The sequence below is a fragment of the Callospermophilus lateralis genome, chromosome 9 (genome assembly GCF_048772815.1).
Source record: "Callospermophilus lateralis isolate mCalLat2 chromosome 9, mCalLat2.hap1, whole genome shotgun sequence".
NCBI lineage: Eukaryota > Metazoa > Chordata > Mammalia > Rodentia > Sciuridae > Callospermophilus > Callospermophilus lateralis.
In genome coordinates, this window is record NC_135313.1 from 91,077,693 (window position 1) to 91,104,325 (window position 26,633).

Genomic DNA, 26,633 nt, shown 5'->3' on the forward strand with positions numbered 1-26,633 from the left:
ACAACCCCAGCCTGATAATGGCATTTTAAAACTACCATCTGGGTAGTAGATATAATCTTATTCTTTTCAGTAAATACACTTAAGGGTATTTTTCTACAAGGCCTGGCTCTGGTTCAAATTTTTTGATAAAAGTATTTCAGTGGTGATGATGTTATGTATTTCCTCTTATACAACATCAAAAGGCAAATAATGTTTGGCTGATACACTTTTAGTAATGCTGTAAATGATCAGTGAGTATAATTGATCAGTAGGTTCAATGTTGTTTGCCTAATTCATCTACTTTAAAGTCTTTCATGAACTTTCTACCTAAAAATGATTTTAATATTGGCTAATGATTTTTTCCTGATTCATTATTTTTTATTTGTTCTTATTAGTTATATATGATAGCAGAATGTATTTGAGTCACTATATACAAATGGAGCACAACTTTTCATTTCTCTGCTTGTACATGATATAGAGTCACACCACAGGTGTAGTCATTCATACATGTATCTAGGATAATGATATTCGCCTCATTCCACCAGCTTTCCTACCTGATCCATTATTTTGATAGGGTTCTAAAATGTCAATTTTTCTGATTCTGCCATTGTTTTTGTACTTATTAACTAGATTCTTCTGTGAAGAATGTTTCTTCATTGACTATCAGGTTACACTAAAATATAGCTCAAGGGGGAATGGTAGGGTAAGTGCTCAATTTTTTTTTCTTTAGAAAACTTTAGATCTAATTTATTTGTTATTTTTTTTCCTGAGCTGGGTGGGCTTCATGCATACTAGGTAAATTCTCTACTACTGAGCTACACCCCCAGGTCCTTCTGATTTTTTAAACTTTATCTAGAAATTGGCAAATACTATTTGAATACTGAAATAAATGTCTGGATGTAGAAAATGTTCAAGATTCTCTGTCTAAAAGAATTCCAGATTTAGTGTCAAGGCACAAGTTGATCTTACATGATAAAAAAAAGCAAAGTTTCAAAGTGATAATGAACAAAAGCATCTTACCTGAACAACACTGTCTACATTGCTAAATTCCACACACTTCTGCCCTCTCTGGTGGTCACAGTAATATTTATTTTGTTTCCACTGGGGAGGAGAGTGGGCACGAGATTGGGGATTGTTTGGTACGCTGAGCTGCATCATCACCATTCCTCCACCAGGTGGTGGTGGTGGCATGGCTGAAAATCAAAATTAGGATACTACAATCAGTATATTAGCTGGTATCTCTGATCATTAGGATGACAGCAATGATTTCACATTTCTGAAAATAATTTTACTATTAGATATGCAAGCCAAATTAAAGGCTTGTAGCTATGCTACAAGCATTATGTGTTTCAAAAGACATTAAAATGAACACTCTAGGGCTACACAACTCACTTAACCTAAAAAAAGGCCTATATTACTTAGGAGAGCCTAATTACCCCAACAGGATCTTATGTACAGTACTACAACATACATGATCTACAAAAGTCGCTAATTTTTCAAATAAATTAAAAAATAGGCATTCTAAATGAAAAACTTTGCAAAAATTTAATACTCGTAAGAAACATGGACAATAAAGCATCATCTGTATAGAGAATGAATTAGCAGAAAAAGTTTGGGACATGAGAGTCAGAGAGCACAATTTTAGTACTCTGAAAAATCCTTGGACTTCAAGAAAATTATTTCATCTCTTTTCTCACCTGAGAAAGGAGGCTAGGAAGGCTTCCCTGGATGACTTCATAGAGTTGTGAGGATAATGTGTGTGTTAAAACACTTTGCTAACTGTTCATTAGAGATGATTGAATTATTATATCTGTATCTCCCTATCTTTTTTTAAAGATTTTTTTTTAGTTGTTGATAGACCTTTATTTTATTTATTTATATGTGTTGCTGAGAATTGAACCCAATGCCTCACACATAAAAAGCAAGTGCACTACCGCTGAGCAGAGCCCCAGCCCTGTATCTCCCTATCTTGATTTATGTCTCTAGTGGACAGGTACTGCAGCACAACTGGTATCAAGCAAGTACTTTGCCTGATGCTGACCATAGATTTGTGATTTAGAATTTCATGTCCTGGGGCTGGGGATGTGGCTCAAGCAGTAGCGCGCTCACCTGGCATGTGTGCGGCCCGGGTTTGATCCTCAGCACCACATACAAACAAAGATGTTGTGTCCGCTGAGAACTAAGAAATAAATATTAAAAAAATTTTTTTTTCTCTCTCTTTAAAAAAAAAAGAATTTCACGTCCTGACACCAGAACATTAGTTTGTACTGTTGTGACCATAAAGATGATTTCCAGTTCCCTAGATATAGAACTAACTTGACTGTGTAAACAACTAGGGGAAAGGTTGCCTCCTTCGAGACTCTCAAGGTTTTCCTCGGTCAAAGTTGTTTATGCCAGACATAGCCACTATTAGTCATTTACTGATGATCAATATTTATTGCTTATCTGTTTTTCAGAAGCTTATATTTGTCAATAAATCATTACATAAAATCCAATATAAAGATCTGTTTAAGTTTCCCTAGAAGCAAGAAAAAATTTTTTCAAAGACTGGGAAAAGCCCTTGTAAAAAGGTGTTTTTTTTTTTTTTTTTTTTGAGTCAAACTTTAAGGATGATTCTCAGTTAAAAAAAAAAATTGCTGTGAAAGATTCAGGAATAAATTATATTGTACTTTTGTGTGTGTGGTGCTAAGTATTCAACCCAGAGTTTTAAGCATGCCAGGCAAATGCTCTACCATTGAGCTATATCCCCAACTCTCAAACTTTAAGGATAAGAAAGACTTAGGCAAGCAGAGAAATATGATGAATGGGCAACAGGGCAGAATGACCAACAGGTGCAAAAGTACGTTTAGCAAGAAAATAAAGTTTTGTATGACTTGAATGTGTACTTATAAGTAGGAGGCTTGTTTGAGAGGGAGTTTACCATGGGAATCTACTCAGGTTTTTTGTTCAGAGGATGGCATGAAGAGATTTCTGTTTCAAGACAATAATTTTTTAAATTCCTGGTATGTGTTTTGGGGAGGAGGAAAACTTGGGAGTGAGGAAAATATAAAGTAAGTAAAACACTTAAGAGATTACTGCAAATAAGATATTGGGATGGGGAGAACAAAACAGATCACTTAGCAGTAGTGGGGAAGGAGAGAAGGTATCAGGTTTGAGGAAATAATGACTTAATGGGCTGGGGATATAGTTCAGTGGTAAAGCATTTGTCTAGTATGTGCAAAGACCTGAGTACCATGTCAATATAGCAAAAAAGAAAAGGACAGAAGACAGTAGAAAAAAATTATTTATGATTCTGAAATTTCTGTTTGGTCACTATTTGGAGGGTGAGGTAAAGTATGTAAAAAGAGGAAAATACTGAGTCTAATGTGTCTTTGACATACCTGGGTAGGATGTTCAGTAGGCAGCTGGCTACATGATCTTAGCAGAAATAAGATTTGTGAATTGTCAGCAAAAAGCAGACACCTTTAGGTCTCAGGGCTGGTTAGATTATCTAAGGAGAGCTTGGAAAGTAATGAGAAGAGGGCCTAGGAAAGGACCCTGGAGAATGTCAATCAAGATAGCAGAGTGATAGCAGGGGTCATAAAGGAAGGCGTGGAATGCATGCCTTAAGTTTGATTCAGCATGGCACTCAAACATCCAGACTATATCCAAGCACAAGTTGAGAACATTTTTGTAGAAATACCAAAGGACATTAATTGAACTATTTCTCAAATAGACAAACTATTACCTGCTTTTTTTCAGTAATCTATTCATACCTGCACACTGGTGGCCTTGAAGCTGCTGGGAACTGCATGGTGAAGTAGTTTGAGGAAACTGTACTTGTTCTGATCCTGGATGTTGTAAGTAGCCTACTGAAGAGCTAGGGATGGGGGGAGAACCAAACACAAAAACAAAACACAATGACAAGATGATGACTGAAGAGTCTTTGAATAAACAATCCAGCTAAAAATATTTTCAAATTGGTAGGTAATAAGTCAAACCCAATTTTAATCTTTTCTCTGTAAATTATAATTACTTTTTTGAATAAATATTACTGTATGCTTATGGTACTGATTTAAAAATATCCAACTCTTTTAGCTTTATAAAAATTATTCTAAATGTCTTTTGTATTGTTCAAATAATTATTTTAAAAATAGTAAACTTTAATAAACTTTAAAAAATAATGTATTTGGATCTCACTGAGCTACTTAAAAGAGAATATGCAATTTGACACTATTCAGACTCAAAAAGTTTTTTTATTTCTTGGAAAATGAACCAAGAATAAAGGAGGCAACAGAACATGTTCTAATGTATTCTAACATAAATACTAAAAACAATAAAATGCAATTAGTATAAAACCATTAAATTTGGCTATATTTTTGAACAGCCAGTCTTTGAGACTCAAATAAATAAGGTTTGTCATAATATGTCTCTATTCAGTTTCCTCTTTTCAGCAAATTATTTCAGGATAGTAATTTAAAGTTATAGAATAGTATATAATTTGCAAATTATCAGGAAACTTAATTTATATCTAAATCCCCATTAGCTGTATCTTTTTTTCAGTCTTCTCTTTTTACTAAGGGAATTTTTATTTAATAAAGCAGCATATCTTTTCTTTTGCAGTACTAGCGATTGAATCCTGGTACATTTTATCATTGAGTCATATTCCCAGTCCTTTTTATTTTTTTGAGACTAGGTTTTACTAAGTTGCTGGGATTAGAGATGGGTGCCACCATGCCTGCAAAAACATTATTTCTTAACCAACTGAAATATTTTTTGTACTTGTATCTCATGTAATTGAATTAAAAATTCTATTTTAGATCCCTCTATGAATGAAATACACAGAATATAGGGAGACATTTCAAATGACACCATGATGATGCAACCAGTCAGATTGAGGTTATGGAAACTCTAAGACAAATGTTTAAGAACACAAGCAATACTTAAGGGATATGTTTGATTTAAATAAGATATTAACTGCAAAATGTTTTAGGATGTGTCATAGTATATTTAGGGATACCTATACTGAAATACTTATGAATGAAATAATAGGATACTTAGAATTTATTTCACAATAATATGGGAGGGAGAAGTAAAGATTTAAATAAAAATAGATTAGTCATTAGTTGATAACTGTTGAAACTGTTAGCAGCTGGGGGTGGGGTGGGGGGGTGAGGGAGAAGGTCAGTACACTTTCATACTTTTTTGTTTATTTATTTAGGTGGTGCTGGGGATTGAACCAGGACCTCACACATACACCTCACACATACTAGCCAAGTGCTCTACCACTCAGCTATATCTCTGTTGACTTTCTAACTCCTGTTCATATTTATATATGTTTAAAAATGTCCAGAGGTTGAGGGGTATAGCTTAGTGGTAAATCATATGCTTAACATTTCTGAGGCCCTATGTTCAATCCCTAGCACCATACATAAAATACAGTCCATAATAAAAGATTAACAAAGAATTGTGTAATTCAGGCCAGATGGACAATTCCCCAATTAATATGAATTAAAAAAATTTGCTTGGAGCTGGGGTTGTGGCTCAGCAGTAGAGCGTTCACCTAGCACATGTGCGGCCCTAGGTTCAATCCTCAGCACCATATAAAAATAAAAAAATAAAGGTATTGTGTCCAACTACAACTAAAAAATAAGATTTTTAAAAAAATTTTGCTTCTCTCTCTCTTTTTTGTTAAAGTGAGAATCGCTCAGTTCAGTTCAATAAAAGGGAAAAAGAAAGGAATGTAAAGGGAGAATTTTATACAAAGTGATTTGGGTACTGAATATGAAAACAGTATTTTCTGAATTTGGTAATATTATGATTGGAATATATGAGTATTAGCTACCAATGGAAATAATACAGCTTGAGAATCTGAGAATGTGCTCATACTGAGGAAAACAGATAGTTCTCACTGGGTAAAAGGTGTTTTTTATTTTCCAAACCATGTAAACAGCTCTCTTGGGCCAGTGCAGAGCCCCTTACTCTGATTTTGTTCACTAGGCACATGCTAATATGGCTTACTCAAGTTTGAGACATATGGGGTGACAGGAAACCACCCAGAAAAGGGAAGAGAATATTCAGGTCACAGAGGTGAACAATATAATCCATATTACTAAATTATAGACTACTATTTCAGTTTAGCGCTTCAGTAGGTTTTCATTTTAGTTAGTGTAAAACATTTTTTTCTGTGTGTGTGTGTGCAAAATTATCCTTAAGTAAATGAGTACAAATCAGGTTTCAGAATTATAAAATTGAGTTCCAGGTCCCTACTAATCTCCCCCAAGAACAATTCAAAGCAAACAGAGTAGGCAATGAGCCATAGTTTTAAATCACTTAAATATTCTAGAAAAGAAAATAGCATAGGGCTGGGGATGTGGATCAAGCGATAGCGCGCTCGCCTGGCATGCGTGCGGCCCGGGTTCGATCCTCAGCACCACCTACAAACAAAGATGTTGTGTCCACCGAAAACTAAAAAATAAATAAATAATAATAATAATAATAAAAAGAAAATAGCATAGAAATGGGCCTTTAAAAAATTCCATGCTCTCTTTTTTTGTGGCTCATTGCCTTGCATGGATGGAACACTGGGTTTGATCCTCAGCACCATATAAACGAAAAAAATAAAGTTATGGTGTCCACATACAATTAAAAAAAGAGTGCTCAGCATGCATGAGGCTCTGGGTTCAATTTCCAGCAATCCTCCCTTAAATAAAAAGGAGCTTTGAACTTTTTCAGTATTTAAACAAGTACTTGCATGAGACCCAAAAGAGTCCATGTTACACATTTTATGGAAATATGTCTTTGGCTTGAGAAACTGGAGGGCAGGTATCATCAAACAAAATCAACCATAATGATGTCTCTGGTGCTCCTGGAGGATGAGTGATTTTGAGAAGGGCCATATTCTGACAACCCACTAGGACGAACCAGCCTTCATTGGCAGCTGCATTAGTGGCCCTGTTGGATATCACTTTAGTGGCTCACTGAAGTGGTAGAAGATATCTGCCAAACAATAATTTTAGTTTTAGTACAGTTGATATCCTATGTTGCTCTTTTGGGCAACAGTTTAGTCTCTTCTTAACTCTGTTCCTAGACTGACATCATAAAACTGCATTGACATAAAGAACCATGCTCACCTGTCTATGTAACACAGCTAAAGAACACTTGTCTTATTCCTCTGATTGCTTCATCTCATTTCAGAAATAACAATTTTAAAAAAGAAGCCAGAATAATATCATTTCATACTTTCTTTTTTAAAAAAATATTTATTTGTTTTTTTTAGTTCTCAGTGGACACCACATCTTTGTTTGTATGTGGTGCTGAGGATCAAACCCGGGCCGCATGCATGCCAGGCGAGCCCACTACCGCTTGAGCCACATCCCCAGCCCCATACTTTCTTAATATAAATTTCACCTATTGTAGAATAAGTGATATGACAATATGAGGAGTTCTGCTGACTTGTACCCCAGTGAAACCATGAAACTGGCAAACAAACAAACAAGATAGTCTTCCTTTCTTTTTCCTTAGTCTGTCTTTCTTTCTTTTTTTCTTTTTGGTAGGATTGGGGATCGAACCTAGGTGTGCTCTACAACAATTTCCACATTCCTGTCCTTTTTTATTTTGCTAAGGCTGGCCTGTCCTTGAACTTATGATCCTTCTGCCTTAGCCTCTGGAGTTGCTGGGATTACAGGTGTGCACTATCTTCCCTGGCTTTCAACACAATATGGTTTTATGCATAAAGGTTCTATACATTTGTGAAGCTATTTTTAAGCATTTGCCTTTTAAAACATTTTCTGATTAAACTTTGACATTTCTTTTTCAATATGCTACTCTGAACAGGTTTTAAAATCATTTGGTGTGAGTCTACCTTTAACTCTCAGTTAGATGGCATGTTACTGGTACAAATATTCTTATTTTAATGATCTGTTAGTTTTACAGCTTTCTCTTCACTTTAAACTAATCTCTGCTTAATTTATCTGAAAAAAGCCCAAGATTATTTTATAGCTTTACTGAGGTAAATAAATTGATGGAAAATAAACTGCAAATAAAGTGTGCAATCTGATAAACCACCAACCCTGAAAATTTTGTTCATTGGTAATCCCACTGTCCCTTTTTCCCCCATTGACTCTTCCCAGCCCCCTGGCACCAGACAATCACTGATCTGTTTGCTTTCACCAGTGATTAAAATGCATTTTCTATCCTTTTTGAATAAATGGAAAAAATTGGTATCCATATTATCTTTTTAAAAAATCTGTCTTTTTTTTTTTTCCACTTAAAATTGTGGGACTCATTCATCCATTTTGTTCTTATCAGTAGATAATTCTTAGTTTTTTGGTATAGGGGATTAAACTCAGGGGCACTCGACTACTGGGACACATTCCCAGCCCTATTTTGTATTTTATTTAGAGAGAAGGGTCTCACTGAGTTGCTTAGCACCTCGTTTTTGCTGAGGTTGGCTTTGTACTCCTGCCTTAGCTTCCGGAGCTACTGGGATTAAAGGCATGGGACACTATGCCCAGCTTAATTCTTACTATAAAGAATATTCTTTGATAAATGTAACAAATATAATTTGTTTATCCATTCACCTGTTGTTGGACGTTTGGGTTGTTTCCAGTATCCATTTGTCTTGTTAAATACCTAAAAGTGGAATAGTTGGATCAGGTGGCAGGTATATATTTAACTTTTTTTTTTTTTTTTTTTTTATATTTAACTTTTTAAACTGTTTTCCAAAGTATTATTAAGTTTTGAGAATTCTTTTTTTTAAATTATTTTTTAGTTATGAATGGACACAATGCCTTTATTTTATGTATTTATTCTCCACAGAAGTCCTTTATCAGATACTTTGATTATTTTAGTTATAGTTGGGCACAATATTTTATTTTATTGTTTATTTTTATGTTACTGAGAATCGAACCCAGCGCCTCACACGTGCTAGGCGAGCGCTCTACCATTGAGCCACAACCTCAGCCCCAGATACTTTGATTTTTAAATCAGTGTATCACTCGCCTTTTCATTTTTGTTCTTCTTTATATAGCTAATTTCTATCTGGAATTGTCTTCCTCTTAAAAACTTCCTTTAATATTTCTTGCAGTACAAGTTGGCTGGTGATTAGTTCTTTCAGTTTTTGTGTACTTGAAAGTATTTTACCTTTGTTTCTGAAAAACATTTATACTAGTTCAGAATGCTAGTTTTTTTTTTTTTCTTTTTTTCACTATTTCAAATGAAGGTACTGCTCCATTGTCTTCTGGCTTAGATTGCTTGTATTGTTTCTAACTAGAAGTCTGCTGACATTATTATCTTTGTTCTTCCATATGTAATATGTTCCCTCAATACCTGCAGCCGCCCACCATGGCTTTTAAAGTTTTTTCTTTTTTTTACACTGGGGATTGAACCCAGAGGCACTGTACCACTGAGCCCTCTCATTCTTGGTGCTTTCCGAATGGGTGCCAGGCTTTGGGAATTTAACCTTGTTGGATGTTGGACACTCTTATATTTTATAACAATATTTTAGTTTTGTTCTGGACTACAGTTAAATTATATGAAAAAGATTTAATTCTTTCAGGTTTTTCTTTTATGCTTTTAAGGCACGACCAGGGCAGTTTTTAATCTAGGACTAATTTCCCACCGCCACCTTTTAAGTATCCTTCTTGTGTTGTGTGTTATGAGGTTTTTGACCCTGACTGATAGGAATACAAACTACTCCTGCCCTGGTGATCCTTTTGAGTGCTTCTTTTCTTGGCACCGGGTAGGTTTTGTGCACTTATGTGTGTCAGTACTCAACTAAGTCTGAAAAGGGTCCCTCTGTGAGTCTCCAAATATCTCTCTGTAGCTCTCTTCTATTCCTCTGCTCTGTAAACTCCAGCCATTTGGCTTCCTTGAAGTCCCAACTTCATCCCCTAATTTAGAAAGACTGTCTGCTTGGGTTCCCCTTCTTTGAGCTGTAACTGAGAAATTACTGTATAGGTAGTGAGCAGGGACCAAACATAAGACAATTCTTTTGTTTCTTCTTTTTCTGTTTGTGTCCTTCACTGCCTAATAGTAAATGCCTGAAAACCACTGTTTTATATACTATTTTGGCATTTTAGTTAGGTAGAAGGATAAATCCAGTTCCTATTACTCAACTTTGTCTCAAAACAGAGAACAGGAGGATGTAGGTATCCTTCAACATATTTCATGATATCACTGACTCCAAATAAGAAAGAGAAACCAGTCACCTACCATGCCCCAGAAATTATTCACAAAATAAAACATTCTCAGGAAATGCCAGAGAGAAACTTCCGACATAGACCCCTTCTACTTCCTAAAGTAGGCTGAATTATCTCAGGGGACCGCTTGTTATTTAGGTTACCTGTGGCCTGAAGAAATATCTAATGAAGGGCAAGTTTGTGAACAGTCATTCACAAACAGTCATTCAAACTCATGGGCAGTAAAGGAAAGTCACTGTGGATTAAAAAAAAAAAATTAGAAAAGCTTAAAATTTACTTGAGTGATAGAAGCTATAAAATTCTAAATTGAAGAATTCAACAGTAGAAAATGATGATTTAAAGAGTTCTTTTTTCCTGTTTTTTTAAAAAATGCTTTTCATTATCCCATTTTCAAAATAGTCCTCCCCCTGCTGCGTTCCTATTCAGAGGGTACTTTACCACTCAGCTGCATTCCCAGTCTTTTTAGTACTTATTTTGAGACAGGGTTTTGTTAAGTTGCTCAGGCTGGCCTTCAACTTGTGAACCTCCTGTCTCAGCCTCCCAAATTGCTAAGATTATATGCATGTCTGGCAGTAATTATAATCTTTTACCCATAGACTTGAGGAGCTGTCTGATTTGTTATTTTCTTCTTAAGAATCCTTTACTTTCTACATACTATCTCAAAAATTACAAATGACATCGTGGTCATATTCATTTTTTTCCCCTTAATGATCTTCCCCCCAACAACATCCGACTGTCAATCTTTGAAATCTCTTTCTATGTTGGTTTTTATATATCCCTTTACTGGTGACCATATCCCTCTGATCTGTTTTTTTTTTTTTTAAATTTTTTTATATTTATTTTTTAGTATTCGGCGGACACAACATTTCTGTTTGTATGTGGTGCTGAGGATCGAACCCGGGCCGCACGCATGGCAGGCAAGCGCGCTACCGCTAGAGCCACATCCCCAGCCCTCTGATCTGTTTTTGTTGGCTGTCCATCATCTAGTATAGGAGTGGGCAAACTGGCATGTGGGTGACATCTGACCGACTGCCTTCTTCTGTATGGCCTAAAAGCTAAGAATGGTTTAACAGATGAACATTTGATGATAGGGAATGCTGGCTTTGAACAACAATTAAGAAATATTATCTGCCACTGAATCCATTCTTCTCATTAGCAATAAATCTTTTTTGCTAAATTGCCACTAAATTTTGAATTTTGTCAATACACATTATTGGAAAAATTGCTTTTTTTCCCTCATCATATAAATATCTAAATAGTAACCAAAATTTTGTGTCATACTCTGGAAAGCCTACAATACTTCCTAGCTAGTCTGTTATAGAAAGTTTGCTAAGTCTAGCTTTAATATGTATAGAAGTAAATGTATCCAAATTAGAATTATATTCACTTTTAATCCCAACATTCTACTGTTTCTAGTGGGACATATTCCATCAAGAAATCTCAAATCATTCTTTCCTCTTTTTTTTTTTGGTGAGGGGAGGGGGGTTCCAGAGATTGAACTCAGGGTTACTTGGCCACTGAGCAAGATCCCCAGCCCTATTTTGTATTTTATTTAGAGACAGAGTCTCACTGAGCTGCTTAGGGCATCATAGTTGCTGAGGCTGGCTTTGAATTCTCGATCCTCTTGTCTCAGCCTTCCGAGTTGCTGGGATTAGAGCGTGTGCCACAGTACCGGGCTCTTTTTACTCTTCTTGTATTAGTATCACCAAATATTTGTTTTTCTTTCAAATTGCATCTTAGACTGACTCCACTCCTACTGCCACCACTACAGCTGAGGCTGCATATGTTATGATGTCTTTCTATTTGGGGTTTCTCCCATTTCAAAACCAAATCAAAATCCATTATGCACTAATTCTGTTTTTAAAGACAGACTTTATCATATATATCTGTGCTTCAGAAACCACAATTCCTTGTTATTTTACTAAAGAAAAAATTCCTTACCTTAACCTTTGAGACTCTTACTCAGGCTAATTTCTCTCTATTTCAATCTAAAAGGTAATTCAGATACTCCATAGATAGATGTTTAAGCATAATTTTCAATGAAAAAAGCAAGTTCCAGAATAAAACATTCATGAAAAGATTCCACATATGTAAAAAAACTCAGTGACACAAGTAAAATACCACTAATCTTCCCACCTCAAAAAGAAAACAAGTGAGCTGGGGTTATAACTCAGTTGGTAGAGTGTTTGCCTCGCATGCACAAGGCCCTGGGTTCAATCCCTGGCATCACAAAAAAACAAAAACAAAAAACAAAACAAACAAAAAAGGCAACCTACCAACACTCTCTCCTCAAATCACATTACTTCACATATCTTATTGAAAAGCAATAGATACGTTAGAAAGATACACACCAAACTGAGCAGTTCTTATGTTGATGAACAGTTGTTTCTTTCCAGTAAGGGAAATGGATTAATAAGACAGAATTTTTATATTTTAACCCATGTATTTTCATAGTTTAATATCATATATATGTGTACACTGAAAACTGAGTGAAGTACACTAAACCTATCAGTGATTATCTCTGGGTACTGAGGTTATAGTTGATTTGCTTTTTCCTATAATCAGAATGACACAAAAAGGCAAATAAAGAAAACTATTTTAATTAAGAAACAAAATACAGAGGTGCAGGAGAAATACTTTGGATATTTTCAACAATAGAAACTCATTTGAAAGGCTGAGGAAGTACCACAAATACTTTAAACTTTATTTATGCATAAAATTGAACAGCTTTTTGCATGAAAAGGCACTTATCCTTCCTCTTCTTTAAAGGCAACTACTTAAATAGTATAATTTAAATCCAAAATACTACTGTTCTCTCATTTTTGGTGAGTTCATAAAAATGAAGTAGATATAGTACTGTCTTCTTCCCCTCCTTCTCTACATTGTTTTTTGTTAGTAAAACTTTACTAATGAATTCTGCTAAAAATACATCTATTACATCTATTACAAATTACATTAAAGAGGAAGTGAATGTTTTGAAAAGAAAATGTTTTAGCAAAGTGACTTTTCTTTTTATTTTATTCATTCAATAATTATGTATTTCTTCATCTATTCTATAAGTGCTACAAAATTATATGTAGGTTATCAAGACAGGTACAATGTAGTATATACTGGTTTGTTTATCCAAAAAAAAAAAAATTTTTGTGGGGGCTAGAGAAGTAGCTTAGTGGTAGAGTGCTTGTCTGGTATATACAAGGCTCTGGGTTCAATCCCTAGTACCATAATGAGTGGTTAAAAAAATTATTGTGATAAGAACAGTTAACATGACACACACACACACTATTTTTTTTTTTTCCTTTTGCAGTGCTGGGAAATCAGTCCAGGGCCTTGTTCGTACTAACTATGCACTCCACACTGAGCTATATTATCTCCAGCCCTAATGTTTTATTTATTTATTTATTTTTTTTGGGGTGGGGAGGTTATGGTGCCAGGGATTGAGCTCAGGAGTACTCAACCACTGGGCCACATTTAGAGACAGGGTCTCACTGAGTTGCTTAGCGCCTTGCTTTTGCTGAGGCTGGCTTTAAAACTCACGATCCTCCTGCCTTAGGTTCCTGAGCCCCTGGGATTACAAGTGTAGAAAATAGTATCAGTATTCTAGGTACCATTTTTTAATTTTTATTTTTTTAGTTGTATATAGATATAATACCTTTATTTTGTTAATTTTTAAAGATTTTTTAATGTTTATTTTTTAGTTTTAGGTGGACATAATATCTTTATTTTTATGTGGTGCTGAGGATTGAACCTAGGTCCTCATGCATGCTAGGCAGAACTCTACCACTTGAGCCACAACTGCAGCCCCTATTTTGCTTATTTTTATGTGGTGCTGGGATCAACACAGTGACTCAAGCATGTTCGGCAAGCGCTCTACCACGAGCCACTGTACCCTCTAGGTACAATGTTGTACAGTACATCTCTAGAATTTATTTATCTTATATAACTGAAATTTTATTCCTTACTACATTTTATTTCTCTAGGCTAGTTGTTAGAAACTTCCTTTTTTAAACAACAACAGAGGTGAAATTCACCAGAAGATATGGTTCATTCAGTTTGACAGATTTTATTGTTAATAATTATTTCAAAGGAGAGCTGAAGCAAACAAAATACAAAACTGGAAGCTTAGAAATAAAATGAATTCAAGAGAGGTATCAGAAGTAGGACAAAGGAAGCACTAGGGGAATATTAGGAATATAAAAATGAGGAAAAACACATTGGAGAGAAAAATGGGAAAAGTTTTAAAAGCAGGATTTCTTTTTCATAAAGATTCTATAAAGTGTTTTCTTTAACAGAGTTCTAAGAAATAAAGGTTAGTCTATTTTCAAGTTATTCTCTATATGTTAGGCTAGCGCTTTGAGATTAGAGATCAAAGACAAATATATATTATTCGTTTGAGTTTCAAGATAAAAATGGGAAAATAAAAGGTAAAATTGGGGAAAGGACACTAAAACTGACAGCATTTTGAAGATATCTTATTTGCCCCCCACCTTTTTTTGTGGTACTAAGGATTGAACCCAGGGCCTTGTGCATGTGAGGCGAGCACTCTGCCAAATGAACTATAGCCCCAGTCCCTTGTTTGTCAGTTTTGAGGTCTCAGCAGGTATCAAAATAAATTTCACTTTATACTAAAGACTGAGACCAAAAAAAAAAAATAAAAAAATAAAAAAATAAATAAAAAAATCCCGTAATGAGTTGTTGTAAAACAAACGACCCTAACTAGTACATTGCTTGCTGAAAGTGACTGGTTGTGTGACTTTTATGAGGCTGTGCTCAGTGCTCCTATTGACATGTAAAAACACAATCCAATCTAAATACAAAGATTCCTCTGTGATAACTGAAAGCAAAAATAATAATTTAAATTATACCTTTTCTGCACAAAGAACCTTTCTGTAAGAAAACAAGGTTGCTAAGCAACCCAAGCTAAGTAAAAAACATTTTTCAAAACAAAGACTTGATTGGTGTTCTTATAGGAATCTTACTTTTTGTACCCTAATAATAGAGCAATAGTTATTTCAGTCCATTTAGTATCCAGAACATAAAACTGTTTGGATGAGACCTTATAGCTTTGACCCTAAGATATACTTTTAATCTAACAGAGACAGATTATATTGGTTGGAATGTAGTCATTTATACAGTATTGTTAGGACACTGGGTTTTAGATGAATATCTAATAATGACAGAGACATTATGTCTTTACTACAAATGCATAAATATCACCGAGTGTTAGCTACTTGTGGACAGCTGAATTACAGATGAAAATAAGACTATAGAGGGCTGCTTACTGTAGGTTCAGTGGATTTCAATTCTAAATGTCTGTTAGAATCACCTGGGGGGCTTACAAAAATAAGGGTATTCAGGCTTTAGATCAGGTGAGACTAACTGAGAAAATGCAAGGTGGTGGATATAATTGGTAAATTTTAATAACTCCACAAGCATCCTAACATGCTGCCAAGATTAAGAATAACTGAGCTGAAGAGCTAGAATTCACAAAGTAGGAGTTCAGGCCTTTGGGTTAATCTTTTTCTATGCTTCATAGTTTCTACATGTAAAATAAAAATAAACACATACTCATCCTTTTTAGGACACTGTGGTAATCAGGTTTTAGAAATGTGACACCTCTGGGCAAGAAAATTTTGAAGAAAGATTTCATTTGCATTTTTAAGCTTTCTGTAGTAAAATTACTAATTTTGTAGGAATAAAACTGCAGGTGGAGAAATGTTGACTAGGCAGTAGGGTCCAAACTATAATTCTAACGTTTTATACCACACAGTTAACAAAATGCTTAGTGTCTGGGCATAAATGTTGTTCCTTACTACTTTCAAATTAGCCCTTTCTTATATTAATTTTGCATTATTTTCTGTTTCATATGCATATTTAGCTTTCAAAAAAAAAAAAAAAAAAGAAAGAAAATGTGTAGCTACCCAAGGACAAGATTATATCCTATCTTTCTTCCATGCTAAATATACTTAAACATGTAAATTATTGCTGGATTAAGTTTTTGGTAACAGAGAGAAAGGCAAAGTTTCAGTGTTGTAAAAGATAAAAGCTATACTTACTGAATTTTATGTTCTTTACTTAAACATTGTGTTTTAATAAGATCTGGCAGACTTTAACAGTGGAAATGATTAAAACTCAGTAACAATATAAACTCTAATATCATTAAAGCAATGTGTATATCTTTATAGTATCTAATGCTGGGTTAGGTACAAATTCAACCAATGCATGTTATTTGCAGCAATTATGCTCTATAAAGTTGTATGTACACTGATTTAGTAAATTATGAGCCATTGTTCCTATAAGAAATTCAGTTAGGTTCTTGTAAGGCTCAGGTCATGGTATCAAATCAACTGATTAATATACAACCTTGTTTTTATTTAAAAACATTATTTTTTAAAAATATTTTTAGTTGTAGATGGACACCTTTATTTATTTATTTTTATGTGATGCTGAGGATAGAACCCAGTGCCTCATACATGCAAGGCAAGCACTCTGCCACTAAGCCACAATCTCAGCCCTAAAAACATCTTAATAATAATACACATTTCCTATTGCAATTAATTATAAGGAGTTTTTTCTTCATAACAAAACACTAATTGAGGGGCTGGGGATGTGGCTCAAGCAGTAGTGTGCTCGCCTGGCATGCATGGGACACTGGGTTCGATCCTCAGCACCACATAAAAGTAAAATAAAGATGTTGTGTCCACTGAAAACTAAAAAATAAATATTAAAAAATTCTCTCTCTCTAAAAACAAAACAAACAAAAAAACCCAAAACACTAATTGAGAAATATATGTTTTCCTGACCCTGGGAACTGTGATTGTAAATTTATATGGCTCTCAGTCTATAATAATGCTGTATGCTATCCTTTCCTAAACTCAGTCTATCATCTCATGAATCCCAAACTTAGCCACCTTTCCATTTTGGCCATAATTTCTGATGCATTTTGAATGTGACTTTAGCATTGTTTAGAGGAGCCTCACATATACATCTGTGAATTTCTTCTTCCTTTTTAGAGATGTATTATATGTTGGACAACAGTGATATAATTCATGCTTCAACACACAGTAGTCTTTTTGTGGTTAGGAACACAAGACAGAACTTCAGCATTCTATGTGGCAGTCATTTTGAGTGGTGAAATCACCACAAAGAGCACAAAATGTGTACATGGCACTAAAAAGACAGTAAAAAAGATGAATGTTTACAATGTGAGAACGGAGGCAGGGTGGGGTGGAGTGTGCCTTGTTTGACTTCAGCTGGAAATATGTTGTATGATGACTCAAATTTTTTGTCACTCTGAATGTGTCCATAAATATACAAGAAAATCACAAATACTGATTTTGGGCTTAAAAATAAATTTTAGTAAAGAGGCCCAAATTGGCAATTATAAGGGCAACAAAAGATCCATTGTACATACTTTAAGTATTGCTGAAGAGTAATATGATATAGTTTTAATTCTTAGCTCAGAGCTCTTGTAAAAAACCAGGCTTTTCAGTGAGATAAACAAAGAGATAAATTTACTTAAAGCCAAAAGAGGTAGTGTCTTTGAAGAAGTATTGATTTGGCATACCAGAAATGAATGACATAAATTGAAGTCATATAGAAAACAAAGGTAAATCAGCGGGGGGAAAATGTCACAGTAAAGAGATTCACCTCTGTTTAGTCTAATTGGGAATAATACCCAAAATGAAAATATTTGCTGCTTTAAGCAAATAGTGATATCCTATTATATGCTTTCTTCCAGATTTCATATTTGCCTTTGGGGGAATTTTCATGTTACACAATAATCTGGAACAAAGCCCAGAACCAGGTAAGTACTAAAGACATGTGACCTATAAAAAGAGATGTCAGAAATTCCTGACAGCTTTTTTTCATTATAATATAGATGTTTAACAAGAAATTTATCCTCTTAACAAAATTTAAATGCATAATATAATACTTAACTATATGCATATGTTGTACAGCTGATCTCTAGAACTTATTCATCTTGGACAACTTAAACTTTAAATCTGCTCATTTAATCTTGAGAGAGAGAGAGAGAGAGAGAGAGAGAGAGAGAGAGAGAGAGAGAGAGAGAGAATTTTTTATTTTTTAGTTTTCGGCAAACACAACATCTTATTTGTATGTGGTGCTGAGGATGGAACCTGGGCCGCACGCATGCCAGGCAAGCGCGCTACCGCTCGAGCCACATCTCCAGCCCCTGCTCATTAAATCTTGATTACCTGCTTTCTTCTCACTTCTTTCCTGAAAACTACCATTCTATTCTCTTCTTTTTCTTTTGATTATTTTAGACATATAAGTGGAAATAGGCAGTATTAATCCTTCTGCTGAATGGCTTACTTCATTTAGCATACTGTCTTCAAGCATTCATTCATAATGATACACATTGTAGGATTTCCTTGGCTGAATAATGTTACATAATATGTCCATGCCACATTTTCTTTATCTATTCATCCATGGGTGGACATTTAGGTTGTTTCTACATCTTGGTTACATGATGTGAATAACACTACAATGAAGTTGGGAATGAAAATACCTCAGGTAGATACTGATTTCAATTATTTTGGATAAAAAGAAGAATGTGGGATTGCTGCATCATAGAGAGGTTCTGTTTTTAATTTTTTGAGGAACCACCATATTGTTTTTCATAATGGCTGTACTAATTAATATTCCTCATCAATAGCATATAAGAGTTCTCCCCCACATTTTTTATTTTTTAGTTGTTGATAGACATTTATTTTATTTATTTATTTTTATGCGGTGCTGAGGATTGAACCTAGGGTCTCACACATGCTAGGCAAGCGCTCTACCACTGAGCCACAACCCCAGCCTGAGTTCCCTTTTCTTTACATCCTAGCCAGTACTAGCTACCTTTTGCTGTTTTGATAACAACTATTCTAGTAAATTTGAGGTGATAGCTATGGTTTTGATTTGCTTTTTCTTTTTTCTTGGTACTGAAGATTGAACCCAGGGGTGATTAATCATTGAGTCACATCCCCAGCCTTTTTATTTTGATACAGTTACCTACGGCTTCAGTAAATTGCTAAGGGTAGCTTTGAACTTGTAATCCTCCCACTTCAGCCTCCTAAGCAGCTGGGATTATAGGTATGTGACATCAAGCCGGCTGATTAGTGATACTGAACATCCTTTCCTACACTTAGAGGCCATTTTTATGTCTTCTCTGAATAAATTTCTATTTAAGTTCTTTTTATTTTTTGTGGTGCTGGAGATTAAACCCAGGGCCTTGTACATGCTAGGCAAGTCTTTTATCACTGAGATACCCAGCCATTGCCCCATCCTTTGCTTATCTATAAAAAAAACTTGGGAATATAGCTCAGTGATAGAGTGCCTTGTCTGGCATGTGTGAGGTCTTGATTTGATCTGCAGCACTACTTAAAAACAACAACAACAATAACAACAAAACCCCACAAAAGCCCAAACCAGTTTGCTCCTACTGAATTGTCAAGAGATTCTTATATATTTTGGATATTAACTCCTAGTCAGACAACATAGTTTGCAAATATTTTCTCTCATTTTGTAGGCTGTCTTTTCACTCTGTTAACTGTTTTCTTGGCTGTGCAGAAACTTTTTAGTTGGATGTAGTCCCACCTGTCTATTCTTGTTTTTGCTGCCTGCCACAATCTTTTCCATAGTGGAGTCCTCTAGATCCAGGATCTGACTGACTTTAAAAAAATTAAAAAAAATAAAAAAATAATAAAAATTAAAACAACTCCCCATTCCAGTGACTCCACTATAGATGTCAAACAGTTAAATTGATAATTAATGGCAAGGAAAGTCATTAGACATGTCACTAGACATGTAATTTCTGAGATCAGTCCTTTGAAGTATTATTCTAATCTTAGAAATGAGAAAACTAAGATACAAAGAGACTAAGGTCAAATAAACTTGAAGTCAGGTGTGTCTGATTCTAAAGCCCATATTCTTTCTAACCACATCATGCCACTCAGTTAATGCCTAAGATTCTGATAATGAAAAATTAGCTTATTTAGATTAACTCATGCCTGGATCAGATTTGAGATTCCATGATAAAGAGTCTCAAGGAATACTGACATACATCTGAGAAAATGGCAGAAGACTGACCAATCAAATGATACAGTTATGATGAAATAAACAAAAACATGAGGGCTGGCAGAAAAAAACAACAACAAAAACTTCAGCATATCGGCTGTAATACTAAACGTGAATGGATAAAAATTCTATAACATGTCAGACATAAGATGGCCATATTAAGGGGGAAAAAAAACAAGTTGTAGACATTAAAAAAAATTTTTTTTTGTAGTTGTAGATGGACTGAATGTCTTTATTTTATTTGTTTATTTTTATGTGGTGCTGAGGATCGAACCCAGTGTCTCACGAATACATTAGGCAAGTGCTCTGCCACTGAGTTACAGCCCCAGCCCAAGCTGTAGACATTTTATATGTAAGATTATACATACATAAACACTTAGTTTCATATTTGTGTGTTAATGAATCTTGTTTATGTTTCCACACCATATTTGTTAATGTATGATTAAATTCAAGGAGAAACTTAAGATATAAACAAGGAGAGAAACATGGCGTAGTTACCTAGCATGTATGCCATGTGGGAGATGCTCCAGATGGCAGGGGTGGAGAGAGAGAAGGAAGTTAGAACACCAACAAATAACTATCTGTATGACATGATCTAATTTAAATAAATTATAATTGTGAAGAAATTAGAAATAAAATAGAATGTTCTAGACTAATACTTATTAGTTTGATGTTCATGATATGGTATGGGAAAAATGTAAGACAATCTGTATTTATGGGAAAAATGTAAGACAATCTGTATTTCACTAAAATCTACTACCTAATTCCTATATGTGTGCATTTATGCATGTACTGTATAGACAGGAGGGCCAATGCAACAGAATGCAGACTAGCTTGTGAATGCTGGTGATCTGGGGATGATGGTGGAGTGAGGCATGAAAATTAGTTTCCTTTTATACATCGTTGCATTCATTTACGTCAACACCACTAATTTTTTTGTAATTTAAAAACACTAATGAAAAACTTAAAAAATATATAGAGGTACAGAAACAAAATATAATTAAGGTCAATAATTAATTGCCACAGGTATATATACATATGTGCAAGCTAGCCTTTGACATTAAAGGAATGTGTTCATTCAGTATAGATTTACCAAGTTCCTTTCTATTCTGGGGCCTGTTCCAGGTACTTGGGTATTTGGACCAACTTCCTCTTTTCATGTAAGTACAATGGAATATGTCAGATAAAATATAATTTATATAAGCTGCTAAATATAGATTTATGAAGGAATGGCTTCTACATTAGCCACTAGATGGTAATTAAATTACTGGATCAATAAGAAATAGCCATGTTTAACTTTAAGTGATGGTTCCAAGTAAATTTGAAATATTATAGTAATTTAACTATTCAATATTTTCCAGAAGCAGAAATATTTTTTTTTTAAATAAAGAATGCTTTTAAATTGGAAAAATGGTGTTATTTAACAGCAATTTTTATTTTTCACCCAAAGGTATCCTTAATTAATTCCATACATGACTAGTTTCATACAAGTAACTACTACATGGTACCTGGATACAAGTTTGACAGAATGCATATTCCCTGCTTTCTGTACAACCTATTCCATTTCATAGACTGATAATCTATAGGTAAAACAGATCAATGCCAGTTTGTTATATGATGACAATCACTACTATCAGCTTGTAGCTAGCTTCTTTGAAGTTTGTCTGCCTCATTTTGGGTCATAGCCATAAACTTTAGTGAGGGATTCCACACTTTTTATCAAGATTCAAGTTGGAGGTTGTTGGGGAACCTCATTCATCTCTCTATTGTTGTGCTCTAGGATATTCCTCAAGTCAGATGCTCTCCACAGTTTAATTTTCTTTGCAGAAGCAGGCCCAGGGACTAAACCTGTTGTTCTTTTCCAAGCATAGTCATTAGTATTAACTTGACTACTTTTGGAGTCTGCTGTCATGCCTGATACTAGGCTGACTGTAGAGATGGGTACAGAATGCTCTCTTATGTCTACTCACACTTAGGATAAACTCCCTCAGAAGTCAAGTACAGACGATCATTTTTGTTTCAAGGGATTGACAAATAAACAACTGGCAAAAATTTAAAACCTAAATTATCCCCTTTAGGTTCCTGTAAGCTTATCTTCTTCCCTCATAAAAGACCCTCTTCCCAGCATAAATGCCTACAGAATTAACTTAGAGAAATAGGTGTCTTTTGGTCTCAAATGAGTCACTGGATTAATAGTGTGTACCTATTTCTTTCAACCTCTGCCCTACATAGGGATACTTACTTTGCTGATAATTGCTTTCATTGATAAATAAAAGGTTACACCTTGGTTCAAACAAGCAGACAATTTAACAACTTTCTAACCTTTCATTTCATCTACTTTACTATAGAATTCTGCCTCTAATTGACATTTTATAAACTGAACTGGCATTCTAGATCCTGAACTTGTACATGTTAGAATAAGGGGATCAGATTGAGTCTTTTCTCCTTATTTATAGAATTTAAAGTCTTTTCTCCTTATTTATAAATTTAAATTCAAATGTGAATTTAAAAAAACTTTTTTTTTAGTTGTCAATGAACCTTATTTATTTATATGTGATGCTGAGAATCCTACCCATTGCCTCATACATGCTAGGCAAGCACTCTACCACTGAGCCACAACCCCAGCCCAATTGTTAAATTTAACCCAATACACACTTCTAAATTTTTATTGTAGCAGCTCTACCTTAAAACTCCCAAGCTGCCTGCAAGATTCACAACTAATTTGCCATTTAAAAAGTCCATCCTCCTCAATCACTCAACCTAACACTGGTAGCCAAAGATACAGAGACAAGAAAAATTTGAGTTCCTCCTGTGGAACTCCTGCAAGGTCCTGACAACAAATAAGGTCAGAACAGGCTCCTATTTTCCTAGGTAGATTTCAGTGAAATAAGGAATGTCAGTCCCATTTCCACCCTAAATGTCATCTGTTACTATAATTGGGTAGCAACAATCTCTTATGATTGATTATAACTTAGGTTCCCATTCTTAAAAAGAGATCAGCTGTCTCTCTGATAACATCATGGGGATGTTATTAGAGTAAATAAAATACATTCTGAAAAACTGACTAAAGGTACCCAATTCAAGGGAAGATTACTATTTTTCACACATTAGGTTTGTCAGAGAAGCTTCTGATCTTCCAAGTTTAAATAACTGATGAAATATTTCATGACTTTTTAAATACAGACCTATTATCATTTACTTTTCTTACATGCCTCTTTCCTCCTAATGACGAAAAAAGAGCATCCCAGAGCCTGAAAAATTTCAGTAAGATATTTTGCAGCTAAGTTTATCTACGGGAAATACAATCTTCCCAAACTACTACAAATAAATCATTAACAAATAAATGCTCAAAATGCCAAGGACTATGAATAACTAGTACCCCATTTGGATGAATAAAGGACACAGTACAAGAGAGATTTGATTCTGGCTCATATATGGAATGTTTAGCTTATATGGATTATGTTTTTAAAATATTAGAAAAACAGACTATCATACTTTGTTTCACCTACATCAGGAAAATGATTTTAGTCATTTAGTCAACTTTAAAACTAACAATAGATAATAATCTTGGTAAACAAAGAGAAGCCAGAAGATTAGGTTTTTTAGTCATACTCACCTTAAATTATTTTGTTGGCCAGGTGGAATGACACTATAGTAAACTGGCATTCCTGTTGTGGTTATTGATCCTTGATTAGACTGATTAGGGAACATAACAGGCTGTTGGTAAGTTTGATGCGCAATTCCTTGAGAACCTTGAGGCAGTGAAACCTAAAATTTGAGACAATTTAAAGGGAAAAAGATTTTTTAAATCTTGCAGATGTTCATAGCCTCCATAAACTTTAAAAATGTGCAGTTAGGATTAAGTCAACATAACACTGTTTTTTTTTTTTTCTGTTAAGTTTGCCATAGTACTGTACTATTTTTATTGTGTAGCAGCTCTACCTTAAAACTCTCAAGCTGCTTGCAAGATTCATAACTAACTTGCCATTTAAAAAGTCCATCCTCCTCAATCACTTAACCTAACACTGGTAGCCAAAGATACAGTGGCTCCTCAGTCCTTTATCTAAAAAGCTAGAAATGCCACCTCCAACATAGGGAGGAGTATTATCTCTATTATAAGGTAGTATATCTAAAAGATCTAGTAAAGTTAATCTTTCAATTCTTTGTTTTCTATATTATTTACAAGAAACCAAAGGGACATAATGGATTCTTCAATACTCTATTTCCATTATCTAGTTTCTAAAACAGAAACCACACAGGCATCATAATGTCTTCATTTTTAATATACCATAATATAGTGATTTTGTTAAATGAAGCCAACATAAAAGCTTGTGACAACATCAATGGGGTGATGAGGATTAACATTACTGGGTACTTACTGCCATGTATCAGGTTCTTTTGTAAGTACTTTGTGTATTATCTCATAAAGGCATCCTAACAACTTAAGAAGGTATTTTCATTATCCTTATTTTGTAAATGGGTAAACTGAGGTTAAGTAAGTTGCTCAAGGTTGTATAGTTAGTTAGTAAAAAGTTCAGGATTATGATGCATTCCCTTTAGCTCCAGAGCCTCAGTTCTTTAAAACCACATCCTATTCTCCATCCTTGGCTTTGTGAATTAAAAATTAATGATTAAGGGGCTGGGGTTGTAGCTCAGTGGTAGAGCTTGCCCTGGGTTTGATCCTCAGTACCACATAAAGATAAATAAATAAAATAAAGATATTGTATCCATCTATAATTACAAATAAATTTTAAAAAGTTAATGATTATCTTCTAAGTCTTACTTATATAAAATTACTTACTTATATAAAATGCAATTAATCCTCTCAAAAATATATAATAAACTGGGTTGGGGCTGTAATTCAGTGGCAGAGCATTTGCCTAGCATGCTTGAGGCATTGGGTTCAATCCTCAGCACCATGTATAAATAAACAAATAAGGGCATTTTGTCCATCTACAATTACAAAAAAAATTTAGAAAATATATAATAATCTCTTAATTATTTTCCCTTTAGCTCTTAATCCCAAAAGAAAATTATTAGTACGATTTATCTAACTGTATACTACAACATATTTCCATCTTTTTATCTGTTGAGGCAGTATAACATTCTGAGATTCTCCTCTCCCTCCCGCGCCCCCCCATTTCTTTCAGGTACCTGGGATTGAACTCAGGGGCATACCTAGCCACTGAGCCTTATTTTGTATTTTATTTAGAGACAGAGTTTCACTGAGTTGCTTAGCACCTAGCTTTTTTTTTTTTTTAATATTTTTTTAGATATTGATGGACCTTTATTTTATTCATTTATTTATATGTGGAGCTGAGAATTGAACTCAGTGCCTCACATATGTTAGACAAGCGCTCTACCACTGAGTCACAGCCCCAGCCCTAGTGTCTCGCTTTTGCTGAGGCTTTGAACTCACAATCCTCCTGCCTCAGCCTCCTGAGCCCCTGGCTCTGAGATTATTTCTTACTGTATAAATTAATACATATGCAAGACAGATCTGAGAAAAATGACACAGCTTAAACTAGATGATGTAACCAGGTAAAGAAAAAAGTGTGAAGTATGAAAAGAGAAAGAGAATGTGCAGCCATAGAATTCATTACTAAAAACAAAGGACTTTTTTGGCTTATTGTTCAGAAAACAGTTTATCACTACCTAATCTGTCTACCAAACATACTAGGAAGCATACTGTAAAGCACGCTGCCATTCACTGCTGGTTAGAACACTTCCTATAATCATTCACCTAGTGTGAGAATTATGAGATAAAGAGAAAATAATCTACAACTTGTAAAAAAAAAAAAAACATGCTATAGAAATTAGAATTGTCTTAGCTCTAGAATAGCTCCAATATTTAAGCTCCATTTGAAAAAATTACACTAATAATGCTGTAATTTATTTAAAAATGACAATTCTCAAAGGAAAAATTTCACACTGTTGGTGGGACTGTAAACAGTACAAAGACTATGAAAATCAGTATGAAGGTTCCCCTAAAGTCATCATAGTATAGTGAAACATGTATACCCATGTTTATAGTAGCACAATTCACACTAGTGAAATCATGACACTAGTCTAGGTGTCCATCAACAGATGAATGGATAAAGAAAATATGGTATATATATACAATGGAGTTTTATTCAGCCATTAAAAAAAGAAATTATATCATTTGCAGGAAAATGGATGGAACTTGAGATCATTACATTAAACAAAATAAGACAAACTCAGAAAGTCAAGGGTCCTATATTTTCTCTTATACGTGGAAGAGACAGGAAAATGGAAAAGAAAAATGGGGGTGGGGATCTAATGAAAATCAAAGGGAGATCAGTAGAGGAAAGGATCAGGACTTAGAAGGAGGTAAAGGACAAAGGAAATGCTGGGGAATGATACTGGTCA

The 26,633-nt window shown here is 34.5% G+C and overlaps 1 protein-coding gene across 8 annotated transcripts in view; it reads right to left on the reverse strand.

The window, feature by feature from the left end:
• The window catches only part of R3hdm1 (R3H domain containing 1), a 98,017-nt gene that overhangs the window by 7,589 nt on the left and 63,795 nt on the right, over nucleotides 1-26,633 (reverse strand). For all 8 annotated transcript variants that reach the window (XM_076866878.1, XM_076866874.1, XM_076866873.1 and 5 more), the window contains 3 exons: nucleotides 23,860-24,011; nucleotides 3,735-3,838; nucleotides 1,000-1,172 (listed from right to left, as the gene is read on the reverse strand). In XM_076866878.1, the coding sequence (XP_076722993.1) occupies nucleotides 1,000-1,172; nucleotides 3,735-3,838; nucleotides 23,860-24,011 (429 nt within the window). The remainder of the gene's footprint in view (nucleotides 1-999; nucleotides 1,173-3,734; nucleotides 3,839-23,859; nucleotides 24,012-26,633) is intronic.